This window comes from Phycodurus eques, chromosome 3 (assembly GCF_024500275.1).
Source record: "Phycodurus eques isolate BA_2022a chromosome 3, UOR_Pequ_1.1, whole genome shotgun sequence".
Classification (NCBI taxonomy): Eukaryota; Metazoa; Chordata; class Actinopteri; order Syngnathiformes; family Syngnathidae; genus Phycodurus; species Phycodurus eques.
Window position 1 is genome coordinate 8,268,622 of NC_084527.1, and position 16,835 is coordinate 8,285,456.

Sequence of the window (16,835 nt, forward strand, 5' to 3'; positions counted from 1 at the left end):
GCCGCTTGCTTATCATCATTAGGTTCGCGGGTGAGCTCGAGCCTATTCCAGCGGCCTTTTTGTGGGATCGGTGTAAACCCTGGACTGGTTGTCAGCCAGTCACAGGACACGTGTAGACAAATAACCATTCACTCTCACATTCACACCTAAGGACACTTGAGAGTCTTCAATTGACCTAAGAAGTTTTTGGAATGTGGAAGGAAGCTGGAGACCCAAAAAACGCACGCAAGAAATAGGAAAACATTAAAACTCCACAAAGAAAGGTCAGAGCACACAAACCCCACAACTTCAGAATTGTGAGGCGGATGTGCTAACACTCTGCCACCTCTACTATGCATAGCGAAAATCCGCCAATATGTATCTTCTAAAAGGGGTCTAGCTATAGATGGTGGCAAAGCAATTAAAACAGACAAAACGGCATGAAATGGTGCTAAAACAGTTAAAACGAAGAGGATCATAAAGCATCAACACCATGCATCTAGCATGTACACAATCTTCAACCCACGGTACATAAACGTAAACATTAACATATTTAGTTCAGTTGAAATTTTCATCACAAACAAACATGAGGCTCATCAGTTGTATTAGCCTACTAGCCTGATGTGACATCACACACGGGCAAACAAATATGGCATTAGCACTTTACACAAACGTTAAATTAAATTCATTCATTAAATTCAGCTTTTGGCATTCACACACAGCAGTAAATGTTGTGAAATACAGGCAAAATAGACTTCACTGACTGTTAGTAGCTACCTCAGCAGAAAAACAACCTTTCACTTTCTCGCTTTGACTTTGTGCACGAGGTACATTCAAGCACCGCCAGCAAAAAAGGACATAAATGCACATGAAAAAACACATCAATGTGCTAACAACAATGACACCAAGATTCCACAAGATGGCGCCAAAATAACGCTTTCATTCCATTGGCCCAAGCAGAAACACAGCAAATAGACAAGTTTTCGAGTGAGTAACACAAATCGCTTCACTCTTTGCAAATGCTGAACCACAAATATGCAGAGGTTGTATGTATATCGTGGTATAGCACCTTTAAAAGAAGCATTGCAACTGTTGCGTGGACTTATTAAGGAAAAAAAATAAACAAAAAAAGGAGCATTTTTCCAGCGAGCGCTAATGTTCACAGTAGCATGTACCGGCAACAGAGTTATTATCACTGTCTCTCTTGCAAAAGCAAATGCAAAATGCAAAAGTTGTCTGTCATGCAGAAAGTGGAGTGCTTTTGAACGCACCTTTATACATCATCACATGCGGCGGGAATTGAAAGTTGGCATTTAGCAGCGCGTTGCTTTTTACCAGGCTGCTTTGATGTGTTCCAAAAGGGCAGGTGTGCGTGTGTGCGCGCGCGTGTACGTGTATCTGTGTGTGCGTGTATGTATGTATGTGTGTGTGTGTGTGTGTGTGTGTATGTTCCGGTATTTGTTTGATGTGTGTCCAGGCCCTGTGTGGCTGGAAGGTGAATCCCTTAATTTCCCTGCGGACTCAATTAGCTTTGTGATTGGTGGAGAGGAGGCCAGGTTGCTGCCTTGCGAAGCGGAGGAGACCTTTTGAAAAGCGAGCCGTGAAGCGGAATCGGAGATGAAGCGGTCACGCGGTGGGCCTCGCAAGACTCGGCCCACCCCGTGTCGTCGTGACGATGATGATGATGAGAGGGTGAGGCTCCTCCGTCCGCAGCAGGTGTTGCTTAGCTCTGAGTTGATTAGGAGCAATTTGAGTGTCGTTCACGCTTGCGTCCTCGCTGATTAAATCCAAAGTTGAGGGTAAATTGCAGGCACAGGCTAACTGTTATCCCCCCAGTGAACACGTTTTCATTTCCAAGTCCCTTTCAGACGCTTAACGTTTTTTCTTCTTCCTCTGATTCATGCACTGGGCACCCTGCATCCAGTGATGTGTTTTATATTTAATACAGAGTAGTCATTCGATTTATGTATGTGGAACTTCTCTCATAAGGTGTTAGTGTTGCTTCGCTTGTGAGTGCCCTTCTGAATTTCTGATTCTGTTTCTGCTGGCTTTCCTGTGTCCTTGGGAATTTCTATTCCTGTTCGTGGTGGTTCTCTCTGCATCCTTCTTAGATTGTCTTCCTCCTTACTCTCTCTGTGTCCTTCTGAATTTGTTACTGTTCTTGATGGTTTTCTGTGTCCTTCTGAATTTCAGTTGCTGTTCCTGATGGTTTTGTGTCCTTTTGAATTTCTCTTCCTGTATCCGATGGTTTTCTGTCCTTCTAAATGTCTGTTCCTGTTCCTGATACTTTCTCTGTGTCCTCCTGAATTTCTGTTCCTGTTCCCAATGGTGTCCTGCCTAGCAACAGGTGGTTGTGCATGGCCAGGAGTAGGAATCCAGAATAAGCCGAATTTAGTTTTTTCTTTCTGCTGCATGAAATACAATTCATCCCAAGGACACACTGCATTAGGAACAGTTTTTAATTATTTCCATGTATTTTATATTTAATACAGAGTACAGGCATTTAATTGCAAATTAATTTTGAGAGTAATTTATTTACAGTGTTTTGACTTCTTATTCCTGTTTTTGTCCATCGGCACTGCGTTTTTCCGTGTATTTTATATTAAGTACAAAATAGTCACATTTATTAACTGTACAGTCGTTTTCAAAAGAACCAATTAGTTTATATGATATACAGTATCTCATTAAAAATGAATCCCATCTTACATTTTTATGAATATTTTCTGATAGATTTTTATGGGATAGCTGAATAATTGACACTTGGCTACTCGAAAAAGTAGATGGTGTACAACTTGTACAATAGTGTAAACTACTTTCCCCTCAAAATAACTCAACTCACTGCAATTTCTCACGTCAAACCAGCCGGCAACAAAAGTGAGTACACCCCTAAGTGAGAATGTTGATATTTTGGGATCTCATCATGTGCTTCGGTCTCCCCTGTTCAGGTTGCCCGTGTTGGAGTCAACAGCGTCGTCCGGCGACCTGTCCCGGCCACACCACATCGTGTCAGTGGTGCCCAACCGCTACCCGCGCTGGTTCACCCTCAGCCACATCGAGTCTCAGCAGTGTGAGCTGGCCTCCACCATGCTCACCGCCGCCAAAGGTGCGCACTCCAGCACATGTGTACGCTACATGGGCCAAACTTATTGGGACAAAATACATGCTGATCTAGCTGGGGCGGACAAACTTTTGTGCTCAAGGGCTGAGCCAAAAATTTGTATTCAAGTAAGAGTACTGTTACTTCAGAAAAATATTACTCATGTAAAAAGTTGTCCTCTAAATACTTCAGTAAGAGTAACTATTCCTTGAAAAAAAATACTCAAGTACACAGTAAATGGTGAATAATTTCTGAATTTTGTGTTTTTGGAATAGTACATGAACGTCAAATAGACAAAAATATAACATAGGAATACTCAAATTCAAATAATTGGCCAACATTAACGACATTGCTTTAAAATTTTGTATACAAACAAATTCAGCTGCTAAAAATGGTCTTAAATTAACTTTTTTGTCTCCACACACAAAACAGCAGAGTCGGTTCACCAGACACAGATGATTAATTATACAATTATATATGATTTGACACTCACGTTATTCAGCAATTTTCAGTACTCAAAAACAATTGAGTTGTGCCAACTCACACCTTTACCTTCCAGTGCGGTGCATACATGGAGGATTGCTTTTTCTCCCTGCCCCCCTCGAATGTGCACAACTGCAATTTGCGTTGACCTGCTGGTTTTATTCGGCAGAAATTACATTTTGCAAACGCACACTGAGACAGCCTATTTTATGTTCCTCCAGTTCCAAGTGGAGTTCTGTTCTTTTTCATAGTCCACCCATCCAGTGAGCCCACTCCTCGCACTCATCCTAAAGTGTGTTCGACGGGCTTCTTTTGGTTGTTCAGGTGACAGTCGCAGGCTGGAGACGGTCCTGGAGTCCATCCAGAAAAATATCCACTCGTCTTCTCACATCTTCAAACTGGCGCAGGATGCGTTCAAGATCGCCACTCTGATGGACAGCTTGCCCGACATCACACTACTAAAAGTTGCCCTGGAGCTGGGACTGCAGGTAACAGTGTGGCACCATCCGCTACATACAATTGTCATACAACACACTTGTTAGCTTACTTACTGACATTTTACTTATTCTTGTTCTTGTCCTGATCAGGTGATGAGAATAACGCTGTCCACGTTAAACTGGAGGCGGCGGGAAATGGTGCGCTGGTTAGTCACATGTGCCACTGAAGTTGGTAAGTGATCGCGCTGGTTCTGTCTCGACGTCGTACACAATTTAGTAGCATTTTCTACAAAACATTTTTTTTTTTTTATTATTTATTGAATTTTTTAATCCAAAAAAATGAATGACGAGCTTTTGTTAATTCCTTGTTAGGCAATAATTATTTTTGTAGTACATAACGTTTTATGTTTGATATTAAAATTGTTTTTTTTGTAATATATTATTTTAGAACCAATTCCTGTTTAAATGGCAAACAATTTTAAAATGAAGTTTTTACAAATGTAAATAGAATACAAATTATGTAATTTGGTGTATTTTAATATTTTATTTCCATTTTTTATATATTCACGTTTTTTTCCATTTGATGAGTTGACAATTGGTATATTCTTTCACATATAGTATATACACCTATATTTTAATAAACTTCTAATAAATTTATTTTTAATAATTCACTTTTTTAATTTATCATTTTAATCCTAATGCCACATTAAAAAACATTTAGAATCTTATTCTGTTGTGTACCTGTAAAACAATTATTTATTTTGTATATTTTATAAAATTTTGATTTTTTATATATTTATTTTATTTTAGATTATTTTATCATGATAAATAATAAATACATTAATTAATTAAAACTATTTAAATTATTTTCAAGATTAAGTCTTAAGATTCTTATTGTACATCTGATATAATAATTTTTTTTGTAATATTTTTATTCTATTAATTTCCATCCATCCATCCATTTTCTGAGCCGCTTCTCCTCACTGGTGTCGCGGGCGTGCTGGAGCCTATCCCAGCTATTATAAGGCAGGAGGCGGGGTACACCCTGAACTGGTTGCCAGCCAATCGCAGGGCACATACAAACGAACAACCATTCGTACTCACATTCACACCTACGGGCAATTTAGAGTCTCCAATTCATGCATGTTTTTGGGATGTGGGAGGAAACCGGAGTGCCCGGAGAAAACCCACGCAGGCACGGGGAGAACATGCAAACTACGCACAGGCAGGGCCGGGGATTGAACCCGGGTCCTCAGAACTGTGAGGCTGACGCTCTAACCAGTCGGCCACCGTGCCGCCTCTATTAATTTCATTTGTAAAATAAAAAAATATATGCAACATATTTTATTTTATTCATTCATTCACCCTTCCGCTTATCCTCACTAGGGTCACGGGCGTGCTGGAGGCTATCCAGCAATCTTTGGGCGAGAGGCGGGGTACACCTTGAACTGGTCGCCAGCCAATCGCAGGGCACATAGAAACAAACTACCATTCGCACTCACATTCACACCTACAGGCAATTTAGAGTCTTCAATTAACCTACCATGCATTTCTTTGGGATGTGGGAGGAAACCGGAGTACCCGGAGAAAACCCACGCAGGCACGGGAGAACATGGCAGACTCCACATAGGCGGGGCTGGGATTGTGAGGCAGATGTGCTAACCAGTCGCTCACCGTGCCGCCATATTTGATGTATTTATAATTTTTTAATCATTTTATATTTTTTATATTTTTATTCTGTTCATTGTACAGATGTGCCTCACAAGGTTGATTTGGTCTGTGAACACGCTCACAACACAAAACACTCGTATCTCAAATTATTTTTCGTCTTTGATGGAAATGCCATTAATCCGTTCCAGCGCTCCCCCACCCCACCCCCCCAAAAAAATAATAAAAAATTTGCAACAGGCAAAATGGCACGCTACAGTGTTTTACTTTATTAAAACATCAAGTAATACATAATTAAATAGAATGGAAAGAATTAAACAGTGTATGCCTCATGATAATTCAATGGGAATTGTGTTGCACACGTACTGTAGTGGGTAGCCAGCCTCTCTTTTTCTTCCAAAAGTTGACCTCCTCATGCATGTGTGTGTGTTTGTGTCAGGCGTGTACGCGCTGGACAGCATCATGCAGAGCTGGTTCACTCTGTTCACACCCACCGAGGCCACCAGCATCGTGGCCACCACGGTCATGTCCAACAGCACCATCGTGCGCCTGCACCTGGACTGCCACCAGCAGGAGAACCTGGCGTCGTCAGCGCGCACCCTGGCTTTGCAGTGCGCCATGAAGGACCCCCAGAACTGCGCCCTGTCGGCTCTGACGCTCTGCGAAAAGGACCACATTGCCTTCGAGACAGCCTACCAGATTGTACTGGACGCCGCCGCCACGGGCATGAGCTACACGCAGCTGTTCACCATTGCGCGCTACATGGAGCACCGTGGGTACCCCATGCGCGCGTACAAGCTGGCCACGCTGGCCATGGCTCACCTCAACCTCAGCTACAACCAGGACACGCACCCGGCCATCAACGACGTGCTGTGGGCCTGCGCGCTCAGCCACTCGCTGGGCAAGAACGAGCTGGCCGCCGTCATCCCGCTGGTGGTGAAGAGCGTCAAGTGCGCCACGGTGCTCTCTGACATTTTGCGTCGGTGCACGCTGACCACGCCGGGCATGGTGTCGGCGCTGCACAGCCGACGGAACTCGGGCAAGCTCATGTCGTTGGACAAGGCGCCGCTTAGGCAGCTGCTGGACGCCACCATCGGGGCCTACATCAACACCACGCACTCGCGACTCACGCACATCAGCCCGCGCCACTACAGCGAGTTCATTGAGTTCCTGGGCAAGGCGCGCGAGACCTTCATGATGGCGCACGACGGACACATCCAGTTCACGCAGTTCATAGACAACCTGAAACAGATCTACAAGGGCAAAAAGAAACTCATGATGCTGGTGAGGGAGCGCTTCGGCTGAGCTCCGCTACTTTTATACCGACTCGAGTCTGGCTTTTTTTTTTTTTTTTTTTTTTTTTTTTTTTTTTTTTTTTTTAACTTTCTGGGAAAGAAAAAAAAAAGAGGAGAGGTGTCGAAACGAAGCGATGAAGCGGAAAAGGAAAAAACAAACTCCACAGAGCCACACGCGGTATTATTGTTCTTGCTGTTGTTCTCGTTACAAACATTATCGCTATTATCATTATTGATAATAATAATATTACTACTACGTGTACAGAAGTGTTTTTTTTTTTTTTAATTATTATTTTTCACAAGAGAGGAAATTCGTCATGTTGTGAATGTTGTGCAACTGCGTGTGTATGAAAGGAGATTGATGTTTTTGTTTTTGTTTCCAAACATCTTTTTTCTTTCTATTTGAGTTGTACAGCTGCATCTCAATACATTTGAATTTCATTTATTTCAGTAGTTAAATTCAAAAAAGTATAAATGTGGCCCTTGAGCACAAACGTTTCTATAAAAAGTTTCACTTTTTGAATTGAACTACTGCTTTTTTTGTGTGTCATATTCCAATGTATCTAGATGCACCTGTATGTGGCTGAAGTCCTACAGTAGCTCTCGTGTTATGAAAATAATAATAATTTTATATTGAAAAAAAATCCTCAGAAGAGAAACTAAGGCTTTAAAAACACACACAGAGCACCTCCCATTTTGGCCCTCGGGCCCTCAACAGGGGCGCCAGGTAGCACTGCACAGCTTGAAAGAAAAAACAAATACACAAAAAAAAAAAAAGCTTCCATCAGCATTTTTGGAGCACTTGAGCAGCCGTTAGTTTTCTCTTAGCGCTGATATGCACGACCATGCTCTGAACACCCACCTGCGTAATGTGATGCATGCAGCTATCTGCAGCTGTGGCACATTAGACGTAATCACATATACATTACAACATACAGCAGTAGATACACCTGCATAATCCCAATACAAGAACGGTATCAAAAGTCTTTGTTTTGATGGACACTGTCAGAGAGGTATTTATATAACAATGCTTAATATTGTGACTTGTAGACTGCATTGTACTGAGCTCTTTCCAATATTTTGGGTTCTTTATGTTTTGTTTTGTTTTTCAGGTAAAAAATGGAAAAAAGATATTACAACACACAGTGGGGCAAAAAAGTATTTAGTCAGCCACTAATTGTACAAGTTCTCCCACTTAAAAAGATGAGAGAGGCCTGTAATTTTCATCATAGGTATACTACACCAATGAGAGACAAAATGAGGAAAAAAATCACATTGTCTGAATTCTAAAGAATTTATTAGCAAATTATGGTAGAAAATAAGTAGTTGGTCAATAACAAAAGTTCATCTCAATGTCTGATTTAAAAAATAAAAAATTATTAGCAAATTATGGTGGAAAATAAGTATTTGGTCAATAACAAAAGTGCATCTCAATACTTTGTTATATACCCTTTGTTGGCAATGACAGAGGTCAAACGTTTTCTGTAAGTCTTCACAAGGTTTTCACACACTGTTGCTTGTATTTTGGCCCATTCATCCACGCAGATCTCCTTAGAACAGCGATGTTTTGGGGCTGTCGTTGGGCAACACACTTTCAACTCCCTCCAAAGATTTTCTATGGGGTTGAGATCTGGAGACTGGCTATGCCACTCCAGGACCTTGAAATGCTTCTTTAATGCCCTTGCTGATGAAAGGAGGTTTTCACTTTTTTTTTTTGGTTTTATTTTTTTGGGCGTTTGCAACTCCAAAAACACTTTTTAGTGGTGTATCCCCTCGTACTCAATAATTTGGGGGGGGTTTAAAATAATTGCATACTTTTTTTCAATGAAATAGCAATGAGTGTCAATTATCCACAGATTTTCAGATTTGAACAGCAAAGGCGATGTAATGAAGCACGACAAAGCAATCAGCACATTTGTTTTTTTTAAATTATCATTATTAACATCGATCACAAATGAAAAGCATGTATGTTTTATTTTTTGCCAAAATACGAAAAAATAAAGTTTTGTTTCTTTGGTTAAAAAGATATACACTATGCCCTCTAGTGGGTGTGAGCAGCAAGTGCTCACAAGTGCTTGAAGTCATGCCAGGGCATTGCCCTCTGGCGTAAAGAATCTTGTCTTATTCTCATATTGAAATATGTGTGTGTGTGTATATATATATATATATGTATGTATTCATGTATATTTATATATGTATGTATATATATGTATGTATGTATATTTGTGTTATATATATATATATATATATATATATATATATACATATATGTATGTATATATGTATATTTATATATGTGTATATATATATATATGTGTGTGTGTGTGTATATATATATATATATATATGTGTGTATGTATATTTATATATATATGTGTATGTATATTTATATATATATATATATATATATATGTATGGATGTATATTTATGTTTATATACATGATATATATATGTATATGTATGTGTGTATATATGTATGCATATGTATGTATATATGTATATATATGTATATGTGTGTATATGTATATATATGTATATCTATATGTATATCTATATATATATATATATATATATATACATATATATATATATATATATATATATATATATATATATATATATATATATATGTGTGTGTGTGTGTGTGTGTGTGTGTATTGTCCCTTGCCTGAAAAACAAACATCATTTAAAATCTGTTCATCATGCAAAAACCTCTCTGACAGTGTTCATGAAATGTGAGCATGAGATTGTGCAGGTGTGCTATTGTTATGCCCAATGAGTGGAGCTGTGCTGATGGGGAGCGACCACCTCATCGATGCAGTGTGGAAACGTGCCATCACTGAGGTTATTTGCGGCACATAATACAGCAGACAGTGTTTGTCAATCGCTCTTATCCCTGCCCTCCAATTGGCCACAAGCAGACACGTCACTCCCCATCTCATTTACGCCATTTTCTTTTCTTTATTTTTTTTTGCCCACCACCACCCTTTCTTAAATAGGCCAGTGTCATTTGTTTCCCTGTGTGTGTTATAGAAATGAGACTTTCTACTGTTTAAAAAAAAAAAAAAAAAAAAAAAAAAATGTGTGCAAGCTCCACTAATTGTCCACCGGAACGTTCTCAGGGATTTCTTCTTTTCCTCCACAAGAAAAAAAGGCGGAACAAAACCAACGACTGACTACAGGAAAATGAAAAAAAAAAACATGAGCGAGCATTTATTGTACTCTGTATATATGCCATAGTATATGTCTGAATATGGAGGATCTGAAAGTATATGTTAACTAATTTATACAGAGTATTCTATGTAATGTGAAATACTTGAAGCCGCTGTAGTTTGCTCTCTCTTCTGTCTCCTTTTGATTTTGTTTGGGTTTTTAATTATTTTTTTTTTTGGGTCATGATGGAAACATATCAGGAGGACAAGACTTCATTCCTGCTGACTAAAGCATACAGACCAGGAAGGAAGGTCAAAAGTACTCACTGGGGGCCAGTAACTAATTTTTTGTCGCTTTAATCCACTTTAAATTCATTTCTCATGCAGTAAAGTCGACACTTACAGTGGTAACGGAAAGTATTCAGAACCCCTTAAATTTTTCACTTTGTTATATTGCAGCCATTTGCTAAAATAATTGAAGTTGTTTTTTTGTTTTGTTTCCCTCATTAATGTACACACAGCACCCCATATTGACAGAAAAAAACAGAATTGTTGAAAGTTTTGCAGATTTATTAAAAAATTGAACTGAACTATCACACAGCCATAAGTATTCAGACCCTTTGCTGTGACACTCGTATATTTAATTCAGGTGCTGTCCATTTCTTCTGATCATCCTTAAGATGGTTCTACACCTTCATTGGAGTCCAGCTGTGTTTATATACTAATTATAATATATTATACTGATTGGACTAGGAAAGCCACACACCTGTCTGTATAAGACATTAAAGCTCACAGTGCATGACAGAACAAATGAGATTCATGAGGTCAAAGGTCAAAAGGAACTGCCTGAAGAGCTCAGAGACAGAATTGTGGCAAGGCACAGATCTGGCCAAGGTTACAAAAAGATATCTGCTGCACTTAAGGTTCCTAAGAGCACAATGGGCCTCCATAATCCTTAAATGGAAGACATTTGGGACGGTCAGAACCCTTCCTCGAGCTGGCCGTTCGGCAGAACTGAGCATTCGGGGGAGAAGAGCCTTGGTGAGAGAGGTAAAGAAGAACCCAAAGATCACTGTGGCTTAGCTCCAGAGATACAGTTCTCCAGAGTGCTCAGGACCTCAGACTGGGCCGAAGGTTCACCTTCCAACAAAACAATGACCCTAAGCATACAGCTAAAATACCGAAGGAGTGGCTTCAGAACAACTCCGTGACTCTTCTCGAATGGCCCAGCTAGAGCCCTGACTTAAACCCAATTGAGCATCTCTGGAGAGAACTGAAAATGTCATCCAACCTGACAGAACTGGAGAGGATCTGCAAGGAGGAATGGCACAGAAAATCCCAAATCCAGATGTGAAAAACATGTTGCATCATTCCCAAAAAGACTCATGGCTGTATTAGCTCAAAAGGGTGCTTCCACTAAATACTGAGCAAAGGGTGTGATATTTCAGTTTTTCTTTTTTAATAAATCTGCATAAATTTCAAGAATTCCTTTGTGTGTGTGTGTGTGTGTGTGTCAATATGGGGTGCTGTGTGTACATTAATGAGGGAAAATATGAACTTCAATGATTTTAGCAAATGGCTGCAATATAAAAAAGAGTGAAACATTTAAGGGGGTCTGAATACTTTCCGTCCCCACTGTAAGTGGGTCTCATATCACGCACACCCGTCAACAAAGGTTTCTGTCTTTTACTCACATTCATTTTTTTGTCATTTCTTTTAAGTGTGTCTTGACAAAAGAAAATACAAACAAAAAAAAATCAGCCTTTTCTTCTTGCCTTGTCTTAACGCTTTAACGTAACCAAACAGGAGTTCTGTCTAACAACCAAACGCGTTCAAAGGGGTGAGAGGCGAGCCACCTTGGTCCAGCTTTAGTGTCCTTAATTAGTAAAAGAAAAACAAAGGAATGGCTGTTATTAACTCTTCTTCCTGCTTTTGAAGACAAAGCAGGTCCTCACGTGTGTGTCTGGTGGTTGAGAAAAAAAAAAGTGCATACATTGTTGTCCGGTGTCGTAACAATTTCCTCTTGAGTCTTTCTAGCTGTTTTATTTTTCTTTGTTTGTGTAGGAAGCTCTCCCCTTTTTTTATTTATTACGACGACCCATGTATACATGCTTAAGAAATTCAAATTTGATACGCCGATATCAATTTATTTATGTAACTAAATCACTGTTTTATAATCTTGTTAATGAGTCAATAATTGAGTTTTTCGTTTGTTTTCTTTTTTGTTTTGTTTTGTTTAAATAAAAGTACATTTTTGAAATGTTCACGTCTTCTGCTGCACTTGCCTTTAGTAATCGTGGGTTCGTATCACGGCGTGTCCCTGTGTTTTTAGGTCTGCTGCAACAACAAAAAATATTGAGCGTCAGTTATACAATTCGTTGACTGTGATCCTAGTTAGTAGTAACAGTAGTAATAATAATGTAGATTCCCCATTGTGGGGCTAATAAAATTGATCTTTTATTGTATATCCTTATTTATTGTATATCCTTATTACTAAATCAAATCAAATATGTACCTCAAACATTGTTTTTGAACAAACAACATGAAAGGGGAGTTAGCGGTTTTTAAACCGCTTGCAAGATTTGAATGGAGCCTCACTTCACTACTCCCGTCACTGACATGCTTGAGCGCGATTCTCAAACATAGCATGTAATTATTAAAGTGCGGAGTTGTGATAGTCACAGAGAACGCTGTCCAGCTTCACCAAAATAGCAACGCTAGCAATACTAAGCTAGCATTCGCAGTGTAAACGGGTCAACATTACCCACGGTTGCTACTTTGGTCACATAACTTTTCCTAACAAGTGTCACTATAACACTAAATGTTATTGGATGTATTTTTGGGCGTGTACATTCAAATAATTATTTTTTTTTAAAAAAAGGTAATTAACGTAGCTGTCAAGCAGAAATGTTGCTTCTGAATAGTGTTTGCTAGTCTTGCCCAGATGTTAGCAAACAAGGGAGGTGGATATTCCACCACCACCAACATAGTGCAAAGCTCCTGAAACCCAAGGTAACAGGTCAGTGCCAGGCTGTGGGGATGTGCTGATGAGTGGACTGCAAATGATTGACACCTCGTCAGTCACAACTTCTGTTTTTCCTTGGGCACTGTGATTTCTTCAAATAAAACTGCCAACTCTCAACTCAAAAATTTCTATCATTTAATTTTGTAATTTATGGTAATATGAATAAAAATGCTAACGATGAATGACATGATCAGGTTGAAATGTCAAAGAAATCGAACTGAGCAAATCACCTCGTGTACTCGTACTGTAGCGCCGCGAGCTGATGTTTTGTTTTGTTTTTAGTATGTCATACAAATTATGGGATGTGTGCAGGCGGACACCCATCAGAGATGTCAGGGTCGGGGGGGGGGGGGGGGGGGGGCGTCACTCCATCCGCAACGTTGTCATGTGGAAATGTTTCACTAGTTCCCCCTTTTTGCTTTGTCGCGTCAGCCTGGCTGACGGAGGACTACATTAGTGCGCTTTGTCAGGTGTTTGCGCGGCCTGCCTGCCTGTGTGTATGTGTGTGTGCGTGTGTGTGTATGCCGGGGGGGGTCTTGAGGGAGTGGATGGGAACAGGTGGTAGCGGCGGCGGCAAACTTACAGAACCTCCTGTCAGCGGCGATGTCCCCTTACTTGCAGACCACCCCCCCAACCCCCCAATTAAAAATTTACACAAAAAACACCACAACTGTTTGTGTGTGAGCACTGATGAAGCGCGTGTGTGTGTGCTCAGTAACGTTGTTCACCTGGATGCCGAGGAATTCATCAGTTTAGCAACAAAAGCAAATCTCTGTTGTCCGAGGCCATGCTCAGGTGTCCAATTGTTATGTGTCAGATGCCAGCCTGGGATACAATGCTCAAACACTCACGCACACTGTATGTGTGTGTGTGCTCTCGCTAAGGTTGTCCTTGGAGGTGTCCACGTCGATTTTGAGGAATTCATCAGCTTTAGCAACAGAAGGAACTCTCTCTACGCTCAGGTGTCCAATTGTTATGTGACGGATGCCACCGTGGGACAAAATAGTCAAACAATCATATACGTGTGTGTGTGTGTGTGTGTGTGTGTCTGTGTGTACACATTCTCATTATTGTCCTAACTGCTTATAGGTGTCCCCTTAGATTTTCAGGAACTCATCAGCTTTAGCAACAGAAGCGACCCTGCTGTCAGAGGCCATGCTCAGGTGTTTGATTGTTATGTGACAGTTACCTCCCTGGGACGAAATAGTCAAACAGTCATACGTGTGTGTGCGCGTATGCGTGTGTTTCATTAATGTCCATAAAGGTGTCCAACTGGATATTGAGGATTTCATCACCTTTAGCAACAGAAGTAACTCTGCTTTCAGAGGCCACGCTCAAGTGTCCAATTGTTATGCCTGTGTGTGTGTATGACCTGCTTTCTGGTCCCTGGCTCACTAGCAGCTGATAATGACGTCCCGCGGGTGCAAGCGAGCGCAAGCAGGGCTGTCTGAGTGTATACTTCTAATGACACCGTGATCACACGCCGCTGCCTTTCATGCCCAAAAAAGAAAAAAACGGTATGAATCCCAAACCAGCGCCGTCATCTCCCGCCTTCTCGCCGCATCAAGGCTGACATTTACTCGCCGCAGCTGTCAGTCTGTCTGCCTTTCAACTTTCACCTCTAACACAAAGAGTATAGTTTGAACATGGAACAAAAGAGTAGGGTTTTTTTAGCGCAAAAGTTGCACTGGTTGATGCAGAGTGTTGAATATGTCATCAGCATCCTCAGACAGCAGCGATGATCACGTCATGATGAGGCTCACAGATTTTCTTCAAGCTGCAGGTGTCACCTTTCTGTCATATGTGCTTTGCCAAGAAAGTAGACCAAGCGTACTCAGATAATTCATTTGTTCTTGTAGGGTGACAACTTGCCCATGTATTAAATGACATGAAATTTAATGTATTTAAAAACTTTCCAATGGATTTGATTTCCATCCATTCTACAATTTTTGGTATACCGCTTATCCTCATTAGGCTGGCCAGCTGACTCGAAGCGAGAGGCGCCGTATGACCCGGACTGGTTGCCAGCCAATCGCAGGGCACGCATGAACAACCACAGACACACAAGCACTCACCCTCGCATTCACTCGTGAGGATCATTTAACGTGCATGTTTTCAGAATGTGGGAGGAAACTGGAATCATCTGAGAAAACCCACGCATACAAGGGGAAAACATATGAATTTAGTAATAGTATATAATACAGTATATAATACCAATAATAACTCACAGCTGCGGTGGATAACCACTGATTGAAAAGAAGGCACTTAAGTTCTTTCCTCAAACAGCTGAGCGCTGTTTGAGGAAAACTGAAATGATGAAAAACCGTTTCACGCTAAAGCCCCACAATTATGTACTATACAGTTCTAACGTCATTGTACGTTTTGAGCAATTATCTTCAAAAATGTTGATGTATTTAGAAATCAAAATTTAATTGAGGATGCCTCTACATCCAATGAATTTACAGTTATTACTACGGCCCGACCAATTAATCGGCTGGCCGATTTAGTCACCCGATAATAGCCCTTTTTAAATCGGCAAAAATCAGCCAATTTCTTGGCCAATTTTAGCCTTTTGTTGTTGTTGTTGTTGTTGTTTTTTACACATTAACACATTATAACATAAGCGAAAGATAATGACATTGAAACAAACATTCCCCCAAAAACTGGCAACAATAGGTAAAAAAAAAAACACGTTTCTTTTAGTGCATGAGCAGCGACTCTCGCAAGGACCCTATGATAATTGTAAGAATTATTATAATATTTTTTTATTTTATTTTTTACACATTAATACATTACAAAATAAGACAAAGATAATGACATTTTAAACAAATAATAACATTTTTTTCTGTAAGTTTCAGCGTTCATATATGTAAATATATTATATACAGTATATTTCTTTATTTATCAGCCGATTAATTGGTTATCGCAATTTTTAATTTTTCTGCCAAATCGAATCGGCATCGGCCTCAAAAAAACCATAACGGTTGGCTCTGCTTGTTACCACAGCGCATCCCAGCATCCCTAGCATATTATTTATGTGGCGTGCGAGTTGAATGAGGCGCTGTTTGACGAACTTCAAAGGAAACAGTATTAGCATTAGCTCATTAGCATTAGAGTTAGCATTTGATTCGAGACAATTGGCAACTCAACGAAATTTGCCCTGGGACCCAAGTTTGGACAGAACCGGCTAAGTGATGTTAAGGTATTCTCTTTGAGTGTCAGATGTTTCATGCGGTTCTTTTGGTGCGTAGCTTCACGTACGAGTGATGCTTCAAGCTCGTTAGCTTTACACGATTAACACCCAACCAAAAAAGGATCACAGGCGCGTGTTCTTCGACACGGCCCCGCAGCAAAGCGGGACTCGTCTTCCTCGCCCTCCAGAAGGCCGCCGGAGTTTGATCTCCTCTCTTCCCCCATTCCCCCCCCCCGCCCCCACCCCACCTCCATCTGCCCCGAGGCGCCTGATTAAATGCTAATTAAATCCGTTAGCGCCGCTATCGCCGCCGCTAACTCCTCTCTCTCGCTCTGTCATGGAGATTAATGGCCCTCGTTCATCACCGACTACCTGGCCGGCTCGCAAATACCCCCCCCCCCCCTCCCCACTCTCTCTCTCTCTCCAAGATGGACGAGGGCTTTAAATTTTAATTTGAAAATTGCCCTCAATTACTCGGCCGGCGACCACTTGGCGGGAGGCGGGG

The 16,835-nt window shown here is 40.7% G+C and overlaps 1 protein-coding gene across 1 annotated transcript in view; it reads left to right on the top strand.

The window, feature by feature from the left end:
* LOC133399901 (zinc finger SWIM domain-containing protein 6) overlaps window positions 1–6,996 on the top strand; it is a 73,750-nt gene extending 66,754 nt beyond the window's left edge. The window contains exons 11-14 of the mRNA XM_061671896.1: window positions 2,925–3,082; window positions 3,884–4,047; window positions 4,147–4,228; window positions 6,104–6,996. Coding sequence (XP_061527880.1) covers window positions 2,925–3,082; window positions 3,884–4,047; window positions 4,147–4,228; window positions 6,104–6,969 — 1,270 coding nt within the window. The 3' untranslated portion in view covers window positions 6,970–6,996. The remainder of the gene's footprint in view (window positions 1–2,924; window positions 3,083–3,883; window positions 4,048–4,146; window positions 4,229–6,103) is intronic.
* The last annotated feature ends 9,839 nt before the right edge of the window (window positions 6,997–16,835 follow it).